The 17,500-nt window shown below is 43.1% G+C and overlaps 1 protein-coding gene across 1 annotated transcript in view; it reads left to right on the top strand.

The window, feature by feature from the left end:
- The window catches only part of osbpl10b (oxysterol binding protein-like 10b), a 52,610-nt gene extending 38,498 nt beyond the window's left edge, over positions 1–14,112 (top strand). The window contains exons 7-12 of the mRNA XM_078251963.1: positions 1,797–1,955; positions 3,976–4,489; positions 8,818–9,004; positions 10,648–10,830; positions 13,127–13,280; positions 14,068–14,112. Coding sequence (XP_078108089.1) covers positions 1,797–1,955; positions 3,976–4,489; positions 8,818–9,004; positions 10,648–10,830; positions 13,127–13,280; positions 14,068–14,112 — 1,242 coding nt within the window. The remainder of the gene's footprint in view (positions 1–1,796; positions 1,956–3,975; positions 4,490–8,817; positions 9,005–10,647; positions 10,831–13,126; positions 13,281–14,067) is intronic.
- The last annotated feature ends 3,388 nt before the right edge of the window (positions 14,113–17,500 follow it).

The following is a 17,500-nucleotide window of genomic DNA, read 5'->3' as shown; positions in this document are numbered from 1 at the left end:
CACATAAACCAAGCTGTCTGCCTGTGTGACTATTTCTTTGCTTCCACACCTTACAAATGTTAAAGTACGGGAAAGTACGCAAAGTACATTTACGGGATTGCCGACTATCCGACAATCAAATTATAGTTATCTTTTTTTTTTTAATAACATTCTCATCACACTTTCGACAGCCATTTTAACTTCAGAGCTCACCTCTCTACGTTCACATGTTCCACCAAAACAAGTTCCTTCCTGAGGCTATTCTGCAGAGGCACCATTGCTCCGTTCGGCGCTTTGCACCGCCCAAGACGATTGTGACTGGTTTAAAGAAATGCCACTAAACCAGAGCAAGCTATTCTCCTATCCCAGAATGCTGTGTGCACTAGCCAGAGCCTCCAGAGGTAGCGCTGGACATGCAAGACTACGTAATAAGTTAAAGGACAGAGAAAGGAGTCCCCTCTTTGCTGTGGGACCTGGCTGCTCCTTCTTCAGGATGCATTAGCAACAATACGAGTACGTCTTTCTTCTTTCCAAATCCAGGATGTACTCAGGATTCTTAGCTTACAGCAGGTTTTCACCAAAACCATATTTTGCAACCAGATTAACTCACAGCGGTTGGGGCAGCGATAGAGAGGCTGGTCGGTCATGTTCTTCTGGTCGGCTGATTCATTTCATGCTCCTGCTGAGTATGGACAGTACAGTGGACGGGCAAAGGGACAGACAGAAGAGGAGGGACAATGGGGTCAGGAGAAGAACTTCACTACATCAGGTGATAACACTGTGGCCTTCAGTCTTCCACAACTCCGCTTCATGACAGGTTACTGTCAAAGCTATATGGACAGCTGAACAGTCCAACCATGTGTGACTGCTAAACATTCCAAAGCCATGAGCATAAATATATACCGTTATATTAGCCTCCTATCTCCTGGGAAGGATTTTGTTACGTGGCTGCAGGAATGTGGTCCCATTCAGCTTCTCGCAGTTGGCGTATTGAGTCATCACTAAGGTGTTGGATGGGGTTGAGGTCAGCGCTCTGTGAAGTCCTGTCAAGTTCCTCCACACCAAACCATCTCCTCATGGACCTGGCTGTGTTTTCTCAAAGCCAGAAGCACACAGTTTGTTTTGCTGTAGCATTAAAATAACACTAAAGAACCTTTCCCGCTTTGGTCCTCCTACAGGTTGGAAGTGGAATTGACCATTACATTACATTATGCAAGTTTGCCAGATCGCGTAGCGGATCTGTAGTTCGAATGAACTGGACAATGTAATGTAATGGACAATTCCGCTTCCAACCTGTAGGGGGACCGAAGCGGGAAAAGTTCTTTAGTGTTGCTTTAAGATGTCCCTTCATGGGAACTAAGGGGCGGAGCCAAAACCATGACAAACAGCCACAGGCCAAAAGCTATGTGGAAGGGGTGTCCACATAGCTTTTGACCACACAGCGAGTGTACAGCTTCAAAAATACAAGATGTAACTGTTTGTTGAGCTGGACTTTGTTTTACTTCACATGCAATCTAAATAGATAATGGAACATGCTGATATGTGCATCCCCTGTTTATGTCGCTGTGTCACAGTAGGTCTGCTACTCCATGTCCAGTTAGAGACTGTACTCTGAGTACTCGCTAACACAAAGGAGATAATATTCCAGTAAAATGTGCAGTCCAACATGTTAAACTCGACATTGATGTCTGCTGCACCTCTGCTTGTTTCAGGCCGGAGGACTAAACAAAAAGATGTCACACTGGCAAAACAAGAGAATAATATTTTCTTTTATTAGCTTTACTAATGGCTCTTTGTGTCTCTGGCAGCAGGGACAGCAGCAGGGCCAAGCCAGCAGCCCAGAAAGCCTGGATGCCAGCGAAGAGACCACAGACACAGAGGACCATGAGGAGGAGGACCTGGGAGTTCTGGATGACCAGCGAAGCATCATGCTACACCTCCTGTCCCAGCTCAAACTGGGCATGGACCTCACACGGGTAAGACTCTGCTTCTGCCTCATGCATCAATCGGCTTCAGGTGTAAACGTTTTCTGACAGCAGGCATCCACGCTGAACTAGTGAACTGTGAACTGAACTAGTGAGGGTCGCTGACTCGCTCATAGACGTCAATGAGCGAGTCAGCGACCCTCACTACAATCACCGCTCTTCTGCTGAAGAGGGAACTAGCACAAGAAGCAAATTCATATGGCACAAGCTGTTAAAAATGAAAGGAAAAGGAAAAAGTAATTAGAGAAGTGATAAACAGTCCGTGTTTTTGAACCTCTTTCTCTTTTTCTGTCCATCTTTGTGTAATATAAGAAAGCATCATTTAAATGTTATATCAGCTCAGTGGCTGACAAACACCTGATGATCACTTGTTTTATTTTGTCAGGTCTATACTCTTCCTACAGGGATTTAGAACCGGTTTAGTGACTTTACTGTGAGTTTAACAAACATTATGTAAATCACTTTAGTGTTTTAAACTGTTTTTTCTGTCATCAGTTGTATTTATAGCTTGTGACTTTCTCTACCTTTATCTTTATTTTTAACTGATCATACAGTGACACGTTCTGTTGTAGCTCCCCAACAGTGAGTTTATTATACTTTTTATAAAGTTGAATATGATTGGGACTGGGTGTCTGAGCATTTTGTCTTGAAGCTCTCCATATAATGAGGAGAGTAGGTGGAATATTCATATACACACACACACACACACACACACACACACACACACACACACACACACACACACACACAGATGTCTTCTGCTCATGTGATTGTGGTGACTCCTAAAGACCAGTGAGCTCCATCTGATTACTGATGGACCGGTGCTCTACATCACAGGGATAATGTGCTGGCCATGTGCAACAGAAGGGGAGTCTGACCTGGAATACCTGAGACCACAAAACTCATGTGAAGAGGGGGTGAAGGCAGATTATGAAAGGGCCGGGGCCATCCTTGTAATCCAACTGTGTGGATAGAGCCACATTATTCATCCACTCATTGAGGCAGGGGCAACCATCTATCCTACCACTCATCCATCCATTAATCTATCCATCTATCCCTTCCTCCATCATCCATTGCCATGTCCGTATTGACTGGTGGTGCTGCACTGGGACAGGGATCGATGGTTTGGCCATCTGGTGTCTCTGGACCAAACAGCACATTTGACTGCGAGGTGTCATATGGACATAGATGACAGGATAGAGGGTCTCTGCATATTAGAAAGTACAATTCACTCCATAACATGAAGCCAGAGCTCAGTTACCGCTGAAGCTGTCAGAGGTCCTACAGGTGTCAGAGCCTCAGGATGGACTATGACGGATGGAGTCGAATTAGATAATGATGTTTGTCAGGCAAGAGATGAGAAAAGACAGTGCTTGTATTGATTGAACACACACACACACACACACACACACACACACACACACACACACACACACACACACACACAAAGCTGTCAAGCAGCTCTCTGTCTGAGTTACCATGATGCAACTTTATTGATTCCTCAAGCTTTAGCTGGGGTGTGTGTGTGTGTGTGTGTGTGTGTGTGTGTGTGTGTGTGTGTGTGTGCGCGCGCGCGCGCGCATCTCCTCTATTTTCATGTTTTCTTATCTTTTTTTGTCTAAACCAATATCTCAGGCTCCTGTTTGTATCTCCAGAACTAACACTATTGCTGGGGTGGCCTCACATTTTATTTATAATCTATAGTTTATAATTGGTAGCCTCACAACCCCACCTTTCACCCAATGTCAGCGGTGATCAGCTCCAGCCCTCCGTGACCCTCTAAAGCATACATAGTCAATTGGCACTCCGTTTAATTTTGACCTTGAAAAAAATGTTTAGCTAAGAGAAAACAGTTTCATATGAATGTTATTTGTAGGAGATGTGATTGCTTGAGAATCCAGCAGAACAGTGCGAGCACATTGGAAAAAAGATCAGTCTGCACAATAACTATACAGGAGATTATACAGGCATAGGTCCTTTATGTTGTCATCTCTGTCTACCCCTCTGTCAGGTGGTGCTCCCTACCTTCATCCTGGAGAAGCGCTCCCTACTGGAGATGTACGCCAACTTCATGGCTCATCCCGACATGTTCCTCTCCATCACCTCCGGCTGCACGCCAGAGGAGCGCATTGTTCGCTTTGTGGAGTACTACCTGACAGCCTTCCATGAGGGCCGCAAGGGTGCTGTGGCCAAGAAGCCCTACAACCCAATCCTGGGTGAGCACTTCCACTGTTCCTGGTACGTGCCTCGGGACCGTGTCCGACCTCTCAGGAATACCAACTGTCCTGGTCCCAACTCAGCCCCCACAGCCACTCCCGGGTCTCCACAGAGGGGGACGGATGGTAGCAGCAGAAGAAACTCTGACTGCTATCGTGTTCGGTTTGTGGCTGAGCAGGTGTCCCACCACCCACCTGTGTCAGGCTTTTACTGCGAGTGCAAGGAGAAGAGGATGTGTGTCAACACTCATGTCTGGACCAAGAGCAAGTTCATGGGCATGTCTGTTGGAGTGTCCATGGTCGGGGAAGGTAAGACAACATGTCGCCTCTTCTAAAAATCAGTGGGTGCTTGCTTTCCACAGCATTGCTCTTACAGCAAAGACTTGCACAAGGAACATGGTTTCACTTTGATATTTTCCTGACCTTAAAAAGCTGTTTTTCCATTGGTTGATATTTTACTGCGCAGTGCACAGCCTGTCGTTAGATGGATCATGGGTGATTGTTAAGGCCATCTGACATCCGCAGCTGTTTGTAGACCGTAAGAGAGCCTTCTCCTTCAGCTGATTAAATCCCAGCAGCACTCATATGTGTGTTCCATCTGCAGCCTCTAATTGGAAACATGTTAGCCCAAAACAGAGTGACATTGTGCATGTTTATATGCTGTGGTTACCTCGATTACATCTTACACAACATGCACAAGGCTGCTGTGAAACAACCACACGGACATCCATCATCGGACTTCTCGCGTTAATGTCAGAGACGGTTTAGAAAACTGAGCCGCCCCAGCTCAGAGTAACTTCCTGTCTCTGTGTCCCGAGGGTTTGTCCACGTCCAAGCCTCTTTTAGGAGACTAGCGGTAGGTCCTGAGTGGATTGATTCCAACGGGAGAAGTAAACGTGAACACAGATTATGAGCGATTCTTTCGCCCCGTAGTCACCAAAGTAAATATTGGAGCCATTCTTCACGAGCCACATATCTCCAGAACATTCTGACACTAAAATGGCAATTTACAGAGAGAACATTAACTTTGTTCGCGACCTGTTTCTGTCTCAGGAACAAACTCTCACGAGATCTGACAACATTGATAAGCTAATGTTCGTGAATGTGAATGTGAATGTTCCTGACGAAACAAATTTTCCTAATGCTAAATATGTCTTTTAGCAGTGCAAATACCTAATAAAGCCTGACATCCGGCATGTGGGTGTCAGGCTTTTTCCTGGAAATGTACTTCCGTTGATCAAGACTAGCTTGTTGGTGGTATGAACACTCAATCTGACTGCAGGCATGCATTGGCCACCATGTTGTCTACATCACATAAAGAAGAAGAGCTTTTGTAAGAAAGCTACTTTACTCCATTTCCTCTGAGCCAAGGGACAAGGATCCTCCATCATCTCATTGTCAGATACAGGTTGATACTTTCCCCTCTGCTGCTTTAGAAAAACCGTTTCCCAGCCAGAGTGAACATGTTCATGCCTCCAGAGAACAACCAGAGGAACCCCATGATGCTATTGGACAGTATGTGGCTGCATTAAGTGACCTTGTTACAAAGTGTGATTTCCACGAAACTGATTAATGATCCATGACCAGCTAATTTAACATGTGACCAGTCCCAGCATTATGTAATGTTTGAACCAGATTTGACATGAGTAGAATCTGCTGTTTAACAACCAACACCAGCCCAAACAGTGGCAGCAGATAGCAGTGTCCCAGGACAAGCTGTGCAGGCCTGTCCACACGCATCTAAAAAGAAATGCAGTTTACACTGTTACCGTCTGGCTCAAGGCCGGCAACAAAAGGGAGGTCACACACAGATAAATTAGTCAAAAAGTAGTTTATTTAACTAAATAGACTAATAACACAAATTAACTCGACATAAATACAATAGTGGGGTGTGTAAATGTAGAAGACATCAGTCGTGTTTGCCATGTGTGGATAAGTGAATGAACGGTGTGATGTGTGTTGTAAGGTGCAACAAACCAAACAAAGAACAAAATGGTGGATGGATGCAGTAGGACCAGCTGAGAGAGAGTGAGACTCCCAGGAGGGCAGTCTTTTATGCCTTCTGCAAGCCACGCCCAGATGGCCAGGTACAGACGACCCTCCCAGCTCCACCTCCCCGCCCACTCCCAGTACCTGCAGACAAAGGAGCAGAACATGACAGGCAGGCAGATTGGGAGGGGTCGTCACAACACTCACTTAAGAAAGCCCTCCCCGCCACAGCTACATGCTCTGGTCGTTCTGACAGACATCTGGCTCATTTTCTTCAGTGCCCTGCAGCCAAGGCAACCTGTCAATCTGTCATAAAGTTGAACATTTTGCCCGTGTTTGTCATTCATCCAAGACCAGTGATGTACATGAGATACAGCTACCTGAGCTGACTGTTTTACTTGAGAGATCCTTGTCATGCACCAAAGAAGTATTAAAATCAACACGTCTCACGTCATTGTCCAGTTGAGTATGATTGTTTTTAAAGCGACCTGTCCGGATAAATTGATGGTGTTTCTTAGCCTGACAAGCCAGACCCACATCCAGATGTTGGGTCTGTGAACTCACCATTGGCGGGGCTCAATCCGAGGGGCGGGATAAACAGTTGTCTTTCAAATTCCCTCTGCACGCAATAGGATAGCGCTACAACCAACCAGAGCAACGAAGAAGGTGACATCTTCCTTTTTTAAGAATGACTTCAGTGCCGTTCTTTGTTCTTTTCTCAAAGAAAAGCTTAACTCCAAGTCTTCCAGAGTCGCGGCCAAAGCCGATTCCAAAGACCGCTGTTCACCAGCAGCAGCAGCCATCTTCTTTGTTTTCAAGTAGCAGGGAATTCACGCGGAACCGTCGCAACTCTGCCGTCATTATGTTAAGCCCGCCCACCGACTCTATACACGATGTGATTGGCCTGACCAGAGTTTGGTTTTTCCAGCTCGCAAGCCAACAGAGAGTTGCTAGATGACCATGGCTGCAAATTACATTTGCTGCCACTAGGTTGCGTCTAGATTTCTTGGCTGGCTTGGTGTTTCTGTCAATCATGCTAGGAGCTCTGTCTGCATACCTTGCTGTGACCAGAAGATTAAGGGGGGGAAGGGGGGGCTCCCTGAGCTACTGTGACAAACAAAACTTTTTTACTGAGTGATGGACAGATTTGAAATGCATGTCCCACTACTCACTTTCCCTCCGTGGCTGAAAAAGATTGGAACACATTTCTAAGCTGCCACACACCCGTGTTACCCCCCCACCCCCCCGAAACAGCCACGTGTTAAATAAAAGCCCGGGTGGCACAAAGGCAACGCTATGATATGAACATGAATGTTTTGTGATGCGAAAACTAAGCTACCCAGTTTCCACAATAAACACTTTATTCATGACACATCCACATGGATTCATCTGGGTCAGCTCCCTGTGACAGGAGCATGTGGCTCTTTGTTTCACATACTCACACACACACACACACACACACACACACACACACACACACACACACACACACACACACACACACACATACACACGCATGCATGCACACAATCAAGTAAACGCATATGGTGAAAAAAACAACACAACAACACACACAGGAACAAAGTAGTGAATTTCCATATGTGTGTATCTTGGGCAAACAGATGTGTGTATGTGTAGAGCTGGGCCCATGGCAGCCGACAGGGCACAGGACAGCTGTCTGTTATATAAGCAGCTGGGGGGGGGGCGGACGGGAGCTCAGCAGGGACAGGAGGCAGACTAAATCAGAGCCGAAGCTGAAATCAAATCCTACATTGCAATGTTAGAATGTAGTTTCAGCTACATTGATATTGGCTTTCTCAGAATGCAATGTTGGTAACAGGAACTCAGCAAGGTATCCAGCTTACAGTGGGGGTCGCCATAGTCAGAGGGGTTCACCATGAATGTCTGTATCAAACTGAATGGCCATCCATCCATGGGTTATTTTAGTCTGGGCCAAAGTGGTGGACAACGCCATCCAAAAATGCCAGAAGCTTCTCCAAGAAGTCTGGTTGTTGTGTGGACGATGGTGGAACCTACTACGTTCCAAGGTAAATGAATGATATAAATGCTACTTTGGCTAGAAATAGATGTCATGTCAGTCGAGCCCTGGTAATCTGGTGTCTCCCTATTGAACTGGCTGATTTGTGAGTTATACCTGACCAGTGTGATGTTTGCAGAAGTGTGTGGGGTTACTTTGTAGCCTTTCCTTGCCTCATTTCAATGAACCTCCCACCTGTGCATGAATTGCACTGGGCTGGGCTGGGTCAGGCTGGGCTGGGCTGGGCTGGGTCAGGCTGGGCTGGGCTGGGCTGGGTCAGGCTGAGCAAGCCCGGGCACACGAATCAATATTAGATGAAATAACGTGACCATTTCACGAACTGCCGTGAGACTGGGTTGAAATACCACACAGACGAGGACTTTCAAGGTCACGAACATGGTGGAAAGTAACTTCTACTTCACCACATTTCAGTGTAATATTGTACATTTTACTCCACTACAATTATTTAACAGCTATACTTTGAGATTCACATGGTCTGTGAATGTATATTTTTTTGTTTACATCTTTGTCTGTTTTTCCAAAAAAAATACTTACCACAGTAATCCTGCAATAAGCATCCTCACGTTTTCCTCCGTGCTGTATCTCCCAGGTGTGCTGTATTTGTTGGAGCATGATGAGGAGTACGTGTTTACTCTGCCCTGTGCCTACGCCCGCTCCATCCTAACCGTGCCATGGGTGGAACTTGGGGGAAAGGTCACCATCAACTGTGCCAAGAGTGGGTACTCTGCCACTGTCACTTTCCACACCAAACCCTTCTATGGAGGAAAAGTGCACAGGTAAGCAGAGAGAGACGATATTACTGTGTTGGCTCTATTTTCCTAAAACAGCACTGAAAAACACAATGTTGTGCCAAAATGAGCACCCAACCCACACTCTCTCCTCCCACCTCAGCTCAAACATATTAGTTTGGAGCCAGGAAATTACATGCAGGCATAGATTGGAACCCAAAGGAAATTGTATAAAAACGGAAAACTTGCTGGCTTTGTGTCTGCAGGAAACTAGAGCCTGTGTGTCTGATCATATCTGCATAAAGTCAGATGTAATTAGTACTCCAGAATGATTTTTTTTATATTGCAATGTCTTTATGTTGTCAAATTGGTGAATGTATTTATTAATGTGCTTGGATTTTATTTATTAAACATTCAGTAACGGATGATGCACAGTCATCAGCCGAGAAGGGGGTTGGCTGGTGAAGGAGATGGGGGGTGCAGAGGCTTCCTGTCAGTAGCAGAGCTGATATTGTCATGGTAAACATAGTTGTGACAGCTGTTATGCTGGAGGTTAAGCATGATAGAAGAGAAAGTGCTGAGTGGGAGAACTTTAGGAAGGACGGAAGAAGAACAGTAAAGAAGAAATGTTCTGACTCATCCAATTGGATAACAAAGAGGTTGACAGAATGTGGTCCAACTGTCAGTTGGATGGTGCAGACGTTGTTTAATGTTAAATGGTAAGCAGATGTTTGTATCAGCATCAACAAAGCAGACCTGGTCGACAGTAACTAACAATACCAGAGATTTTGATCGCTGGGATTCCACTGTATTGAAAGGAGGAATGGTGGATAGATATCCCTGTTTCTGCTGCATCGATTTTTTATCCTTTTTAAAAGAAAAACTGTCCATTGTGATTCTGATGATGTTATAGGAGTGGATTATTGTTTTAAACCTTGTGTTGTCTTCCTGTCGACCATGTAACTTGTTGTCCTCCCGGGTTAACCCTTATTTAGATGGTTTTTTTCTGCGTTTTTTTTCACTACCACCGGATTCACCACTAACATCAACTTATTACCACTAGTCTTACACTTCTTTTGTTTTTAAATTCATGGTCAATAAACCTCATTTATATGAAATTATAGCTCATGTAAATATGAGTAAAAAAAAAAAAAAGCTGACATTATGAATTATTTTGACAAATAGTTACAATTGTGGCTAATCACAGACTGTCAACGTTTAGTAAGGATACTGTCTAGAAACCATTAATTGTTTTTTTCAAATGCTATAACATTTAATAAAACACCCAAAAATCAATAAAAGTAGTGAACTGATCATTAATTTTACTTGCGAAGAGCGTTGTATGGAACCATCCGTGTTATTTTTGGCCAATTTGTTTGAAAGAAAACCGTATTTCTGATGTAGAAACTTTGCACCGTTTTGCACTTACTGTAGGCTACAAGGGCTTACGGTTCTCTTTGCTGACATAATAAGATTGAACTTATTTTCTGAAATGACTTTGAGCCCCCAACAGGGTAGCTCACAATGACAAAACACCTGCCAGCGTCTTGCAGATATCTGTACTGTGTGATCGTTGTGTGTTGCAGCACATTTATACAAATGTCAAATGCGGCCCATAATAATGGGATGTTGTGTAACCCTAGATGGTTTTGTTTGTCATTGCTGAAGAAGTGTTTGGTGATTTGTTCCAGAGTAACAGCAGAGGTACAAAACAACCAAACAGGAAACATCGTGTGTAAGGCCCAGGGCGAGTGGAACGGGGTGCTGGAGTTCACCTACAGCAACGGGGAAAGCAAGGTGATTGATACGGCCAAGCAGCCAATCATCAAGAAGAAGATCCAGCCTCTAGAGAAGCAGGGCCCGTATGAGTCACGGTGAGGCTTGGTGTTCCTGTTTATTAACATTGTCTTTTAGCTAAACAGAATTTAATGAAAAAAAAAGGAGACTCACTCACACTAAACTCATATCATAAACTCAACTGCTTTCAGTGCATCCACTTTATTTCCTTTAATATATTCAGCTGTTCCTCCAGCATCAAAGACTCAACATGTTAAGACAGTGAAAATGTTTTAACGTCATAAAAGCCATTATGTAAAAGTAATAGACCAGATATAAACGATGGCAGGAAATGTAGTTTCCAACCTCAGATAGTAAATAAATAGCAGATATACAAGTCTGGATGTTTTATAGAACAGGTTCAAATGATATGAGTTCACTGAGCCTCTTAGTAACACAGTAGCTCTGCCAGGAAATACACTGATCCACTTCAGAGCGACGTAGATCTGAGATTCAGCAAACAGCAGACACGTGCACACATACAGTAGATATCGAAGGCTGCCCCTTTTCTTCCTCCAAAGAAAGTGCCCTTTTTCTGGATGTCTGTTTTTTTTATGAATGAAAATAACCTATATATTCCTGTGAAACAAGTATATATATTGAATAAAAAAAAATAAATATCAGGTTGGAGATGAGACTTTGAGTTCTGATGCCCTCCCGCCCTTCCTCCCTGTCTCTCTCTCTCTCTCTCTCTCTCTCTCGCTCTCTCTCTCTTCCTCTGTCTCCCTGTCTCAGCACCAAATTAACTAAATAGCAGCAACAGCCTTTTTCAGTTTATGAAGTTTGTGAAGATTTGTTAATTTTGAATCATATTTATTCCAGTAACACCAAAATAATTAAAATGATTAATTTCCATGTGCAAAATGAACTAATTCTTAGTGAAACTATGTCCCTCTCCTTGGTGCAGGCACTTATTCTAAATATATACTTGAAACTAGTAGCATAGAAAACACTGTGGCACAGATTCCTTTGCTGACAAACCTAGCGAAAGGGTGAATATGGTCTCTTTGTGGGTCAGTAAATGTGTAAGTGTGAGTAAATTAAAATAAATTAGTAAGGATGTCAGAGTTGTGTATATATATTTAACGTTTTGTTTAATCTAAAAAAATAAATAATAATAATTATTTAATTATTTCCCCTCCCACTTTTTTCCACTCGAGCCCCTGTCTGTGCATTTCCCTGGCAAAGAGTACATACTGACAGAGGGTATATATATATACATATATATATATATATATATACACACACAGTATATATAAATATACAGTATACATATATATATATATATATATATATACACACACAGTATATATAAATATACAGTATACATATATATATATATATATATATATATATATATATATATATAAGGTATAAAGCATATATGAGTGTCTTTATTATGTCGCTATACAAATTGTCAGGACAGTGCCGCGGCGCTCTCCAAGGTGCTGAACATATATATATGTTAGGAACACAGGGAGTTATTGGCTGAGAGTATATGTAGTATATATATATATATATATATATATATATATATATATATATATATATATATATATGTATATGTATATATATGTATATATATATATATACATAAATGGCCCAGCAGAAGGGAGGAGCGGGTTCAGCACCTTGGAGAGCGCTGCAGCGCTGTCCTGACAGTTTGTATAGTGACATAAGTAAAGACACTCATATATACCTAATGTTCATAGTGACACACATTTTTTTTAAATATGTTTCTTATTGATTAGGTATTACTGAAGCTGTTTTCTAGCGAGCTAGTTAACCGTTGCACTGACTGTGAGGTAGATGATACTGTTTTGAGGTGAGGACCAGCCCTATTACAGACGTGCTAATATTGTGAAATACTTTTGTTGTGGACCAGCTGTGTTCATATTGGCTCTGCCTCGAAAAAAACCATGTAATAGTTGATTGCATCAAGTGTAGCTTGCTAATTACGCGGTGGCTGCTCCAATCCGATTTAAGTCCGTGGTACTTGCCTACCGTGCTGTCTTTTTTTTGTTTCTTTTGTTTTTTGTATGTACTGTGTGACATATAAATGATGTTGGGTGGTATCTTCCATGGTTGAATGTACTTCCATTGCATGGATGTAATGTAATGTAATTAATATGATCAACTATATTTTCTAAATACATGTTAATTAGTTTCCAATGATACTTGTTTTCCTTGTAGTCCACTTCTTTTCCAACCGACATATCTTGCAGCTCTGCCTGGTGCATTATCAGTTTGCTGAGGGCAGCTCGGAGAAAACTGAAGCTGTCCTCTGCTGTTTCTCTCTTCACGCTTGACTAGTTATGTGTTTCCTGTGTCCAGGCGTCTTTGGCAGCATGTAACAGCATCGCTGAAGGCAGGAAACATGGACGTGGCCACAGAACACAAACACTGCCTGGAAGAGAGGCAGCGCAGCGAGGGTAAACAGAGAGCGGCAACCAAAACACCCTGGAAACCCAAATACTTTATTAAAGAGGTGAGCAGGAGCACACCCACTGTCTGAGTGTCACCGGAAGTAACCACAAACAGGTTCTTTGTCACCAGAAGTTGGCAGGTTAATGTCATAATTTGCCTTTTTAGGAATTCAGTATTGAGTACAGCTAGTGTTTTTATAGGTACCAAGGCCAACCACCCTCTCTAAAAGGAAAATGTCAGTTTATTTCAACCTGGCGTGTTTTGCCTGAAGAAGACCCAGTAGGGTCGAAACGTTGCATTTATATTAAATATGGGAGTTTAAAGCAGTGTTGCGGACATTACATTTTTTTCGATCTAACCTGGCATGTTTCCCATAAATGTGGCTATTGTGATTATATGGGGGGGTTGTGCTAACTTTGCACTTGTCAGCTGTGTTGTAGAATCGCACAAAACAAGATCAATCAGGTCAAGCTGCGTGAGTCTTGTACAGCTTTCCAAATAAACCTGATAAACCTGACAAAGTACGCGTAGAAAGTGGTACTGGGGTAACTTTCCGGCTGACCTAACCACCCAGCATATTCAATTTAATTTGAAGTACACATACATATACAATAAGTAGCCTACTGGTTAGCAACGCTTTTCTAAAATGTGTCCTTGCTAACCCTTTCCATGTTTTGTGTTCTTATTTGTTTGAAAAAATACATTTAAGAATACTCCTTACATTTCCATTTTTCCCACCACCCCCACCATGTGTGTGTGTGTGTGTGTGTGTGTGTGTGTGTGTGTGTGTGCGTGCGTGCGTGTGCGTGTGCGTGTGCGTGTGTGTGTGTGCTTGTGCATGTGTGCAGGGTGGAGGCTGGGTGTACCACAACCCTCTGTGGAAAGCTCACTGACCAGGAGGCTTGGAAGCAGCTGTCCACTCCCAGACGAAAAGTAGGGCGATGGAGGGCTGGCCGACAAAGATATGAGGAGAGAGAGAGAGAACGGAGAGAGAACAGAACGAGAGGTACCAAAGACTAGCAGAGGACGATGGACAAACTTCTAGTCCTGTCCAATCAGAAACACGTTGGTTCAGCAGTGAGGTGAGACTGATCAAACACGGGTTCAGCCACTTTAGAGATTACATTATTCAGACAGAATGGGACTTTTTTTCCAACAGTAGATCCAAACTAACCCCTGTAAACAGCTCCTGCCCCCTCTCAGCGTTCAGTTGTTTGCACAATGTACTAAACAACCGTGTTGATCACAACAGTTTTGCACAAATCAACGTACAATATAGGGTAAAAGCATAATGTGTGTGTGTGTGTGTGTGTGTGTGTGTGTGTGTGTGTGTGTGTGTGTGTGTGTGTGTGTGTGTGTGTGTGTGTGTGTGTGTGTGTGTGTGGACTCCAGAGCGAGCAGGGCAGAATGTAGTCAGGGTAGTTGAAGCTGCAGCGCTCTGATCTTCTCTGTAATGGATCTCATGTAAACTTCACATGAGGAAGAAATGCTGTTTTATCTGAAGTCATACTCATTAGGGGTATTGTACATACATTGATCAACTGTTCTTACATCTTATATAAAACTCTCCAATCAACCATTATGTTACTGTAGACAGCGGCTGGAAACTGGAACATTGACTACGCTGCAGTGTGATCCTGAAGTTAAAAAAAGGATCTAGCTTTAATGGGTCAGTTCACCCATGTTACTCACATCCCTCTGGTGGTATCTCTCCCCATGCAGGTAGTTTTGGTTTTCTTTGTCCAGTTTTTTTTATATATATACCTGCACACAAATACAACAGAGGGGAATAGAGTTTAGTTTGTGCTGCTTGAGTTTATTTGTGCTGCTTACAGAATAGAAAAAAAAGCTTCTGACATGACACTCCCATTATTTTATTCAAATGTATTATTTGGATTTGGGAGAGCTAACTCAAACATGGTTCAAATAAAGATATAAGACAAGCTAGCCCATGCAAAGGGCCTTGTAGTGTTACTGCTAAATGAAAAAATGGAGTGCCGTCTTACAAAGGTAGCTCTGCTGTATTAGCTGTAGCTTTAGCTGTCAGGTTTCCCTCTTGACTTTGAACTCTGTGCCCATACATGAGGGATTAAAGGACTTCATGTTCATTCATGTTTAAATGAAAATGTAATCTTTGCTTTTCAAGTTTGACGTTTTTAACTTGACAAACCTGCAATCCTCAGGCTCCTGCGACTAATGAGCCGCTCTACCTCTGACAAGATGTGTCAAACCAAACTCCATCGCCTCGAAGATCAGACATCCAATAATATTTCTCTAAAGCTGCAGCACAGCTAATGGTTGACATGTATGGGACCGCCTGTTGAGTGTCTGCCATTTGAACTGATGAGCACCATAGTGCACTTTGTAGATCTGTTTGTAGCAGCGTGCTGTGAACTAGTCTAGCTGTCCACTGGATTACATTAGGAGGGTTCTTACCGGCGTACCACCCCAAAGTGGATTATTCGCGTACTTATTTTTTTGTGCATCTAAGTATGTAAAGTAGCTAAAACAACATAATAATCAGTAGTATTTTGATCTTCAGCATCTCGGCTCTAAAACCATTTTACTCTATTCTCAGTCTTTGGAAGTCATATTCAACACACTGGACACCTTGTCCTCCATCTGACCATATAGTCAACAATGCTATGCAACACTTGACTGTAGACAGTAGTCTCAGGGGGGTGGGGGTGGGGAGGGGGGGCGGGTATGGGACTGAACAAGCTCTGTATTTGTTTTAAATAAAGATCTCTTATCAAATCGGGTGTCTCCTGGATTGCTTCTTAGTCTGTCTCACCAGATGTACAGTGCTGGGATTCAATTCAATGTTATTCATAGTGTCAGATCACAACAAGAGTTATCTCAGGACACTTTACAGATAGAGTAGGTCTAGACCACACTCTACCATTTGCAGAGACCGAACAATTTCCCCCAGGAGCAAGCTTTTGGTGCAATATTGGAGACGAACAACTTCCTTTCAACAGGCAGAAACCTCGGACAGAACCAGGCTCTTGGTGGGCGGCCACCTGCAGCTGCCGGTTGGGTTAGAGCCTGACATCGGGATGTCCCTCTGTTATCTCCACTATCTATTTAGCCGGGGCACCACCGCTGCACCGGGGCTTAGCACCGTCCATGACGGTTTTGATTCGTTTAATGAAATGCAAACAAGCCAGAGTGTCCCCCCTGTCCCAGAATAGATAAGCGGGCTGGCAATGCCAGTCTAGGTGCTTTTTAATTGTCTTGGGTTACCAGTAAAATTACATAAGTATTATCAGCTAAATATAGTAATAATTATTAAATATATTCAAAGTTCTCAAAGTCCAGAATGAGCCCATTCATAGTGTTATAGTATTTATTTATATTATTATGTACATATTATTATTGATACATAGAAACCAAGCTGGTTGAGGTGGAACTACTGTGATTACTTTATACACAAAGTGTTCAGTAGGATCATCTATGACAATGCATCATATTAAGTATGTATGAAGTATGATTTGTCCATCAAGTCTGAAGTTCCATAACTCATACCTAAAGCTCATGGAGAAATATAGTGGAGTACATGTATAACATACAAGTACCTCCAGATTGGACATGAGTAAATGTCGTTATAAGATGTAGATACAAGGTGTGATCTAAAGAGGTATATAAAGGTATGTATGTAAACGATGGTGAACACAGCACATGGGTGTCGGTACAGCTGAAGACGTGTGGAACACCTTCACCTTATAATGGCACAAAGCACAACATCCCTGGAGCAGAGAAAAGGACGCAAGGCACAACATGAGCCGCAGTTCAGTGATGTGTGTCTGCTGCCATCTGCTGAGCAAAATGAAACAGCACCACTGGCAAGAAAGCAAAGACACTGATGACACTAAAAACAAAGTCTTCAGTTCATTTACAAATCATTTGGGGACAGGTAAGGAACACTCTGACGAAGATAATTCACCAAAAAAAAAAGATAATGACATAACCACATGGTTGTTGTCCTCACAGACAGCAGACTCCTCTTCAGGCGCTGACGAAAAGTGGATGAAGAGCTTGGCTGTGATGGCTGATAGCCTCAGCATCCCAACATGCCGACAGGCACAGATGCAAGCTCCGTATGAAGAGCGGAGAGGGATGAGAATGATCAAGGCTCTTGGTCCCCGTTGCAAAACCCCAAAACATCTCAGAAAATGAACAGAAAGGAAAGCCTAACTACATTTCACAAAATCAAACAGAAAACCCAACATCCAGGCTTGGCCCAGATATACCAGGTCACATATATATCAAGACACCGGA

The sequence above is a fragment of the Sander vitreus genome, chromosome 6, assembly GCF_031162955.1.
Source record: "Sander vitreus isolate 19-12246 chromosome 6, sanVit1, whole genome shotgun sequence".
NCBI classification, from domain to species: Eukaryota; Metazoa; Chordata; class Actinopteri; order Perciformes; family Percidae; genus Sander; species Sander vitreus.
This window is presented reverse-complemented; position numbering and strand designations above follow the sequence as displayed.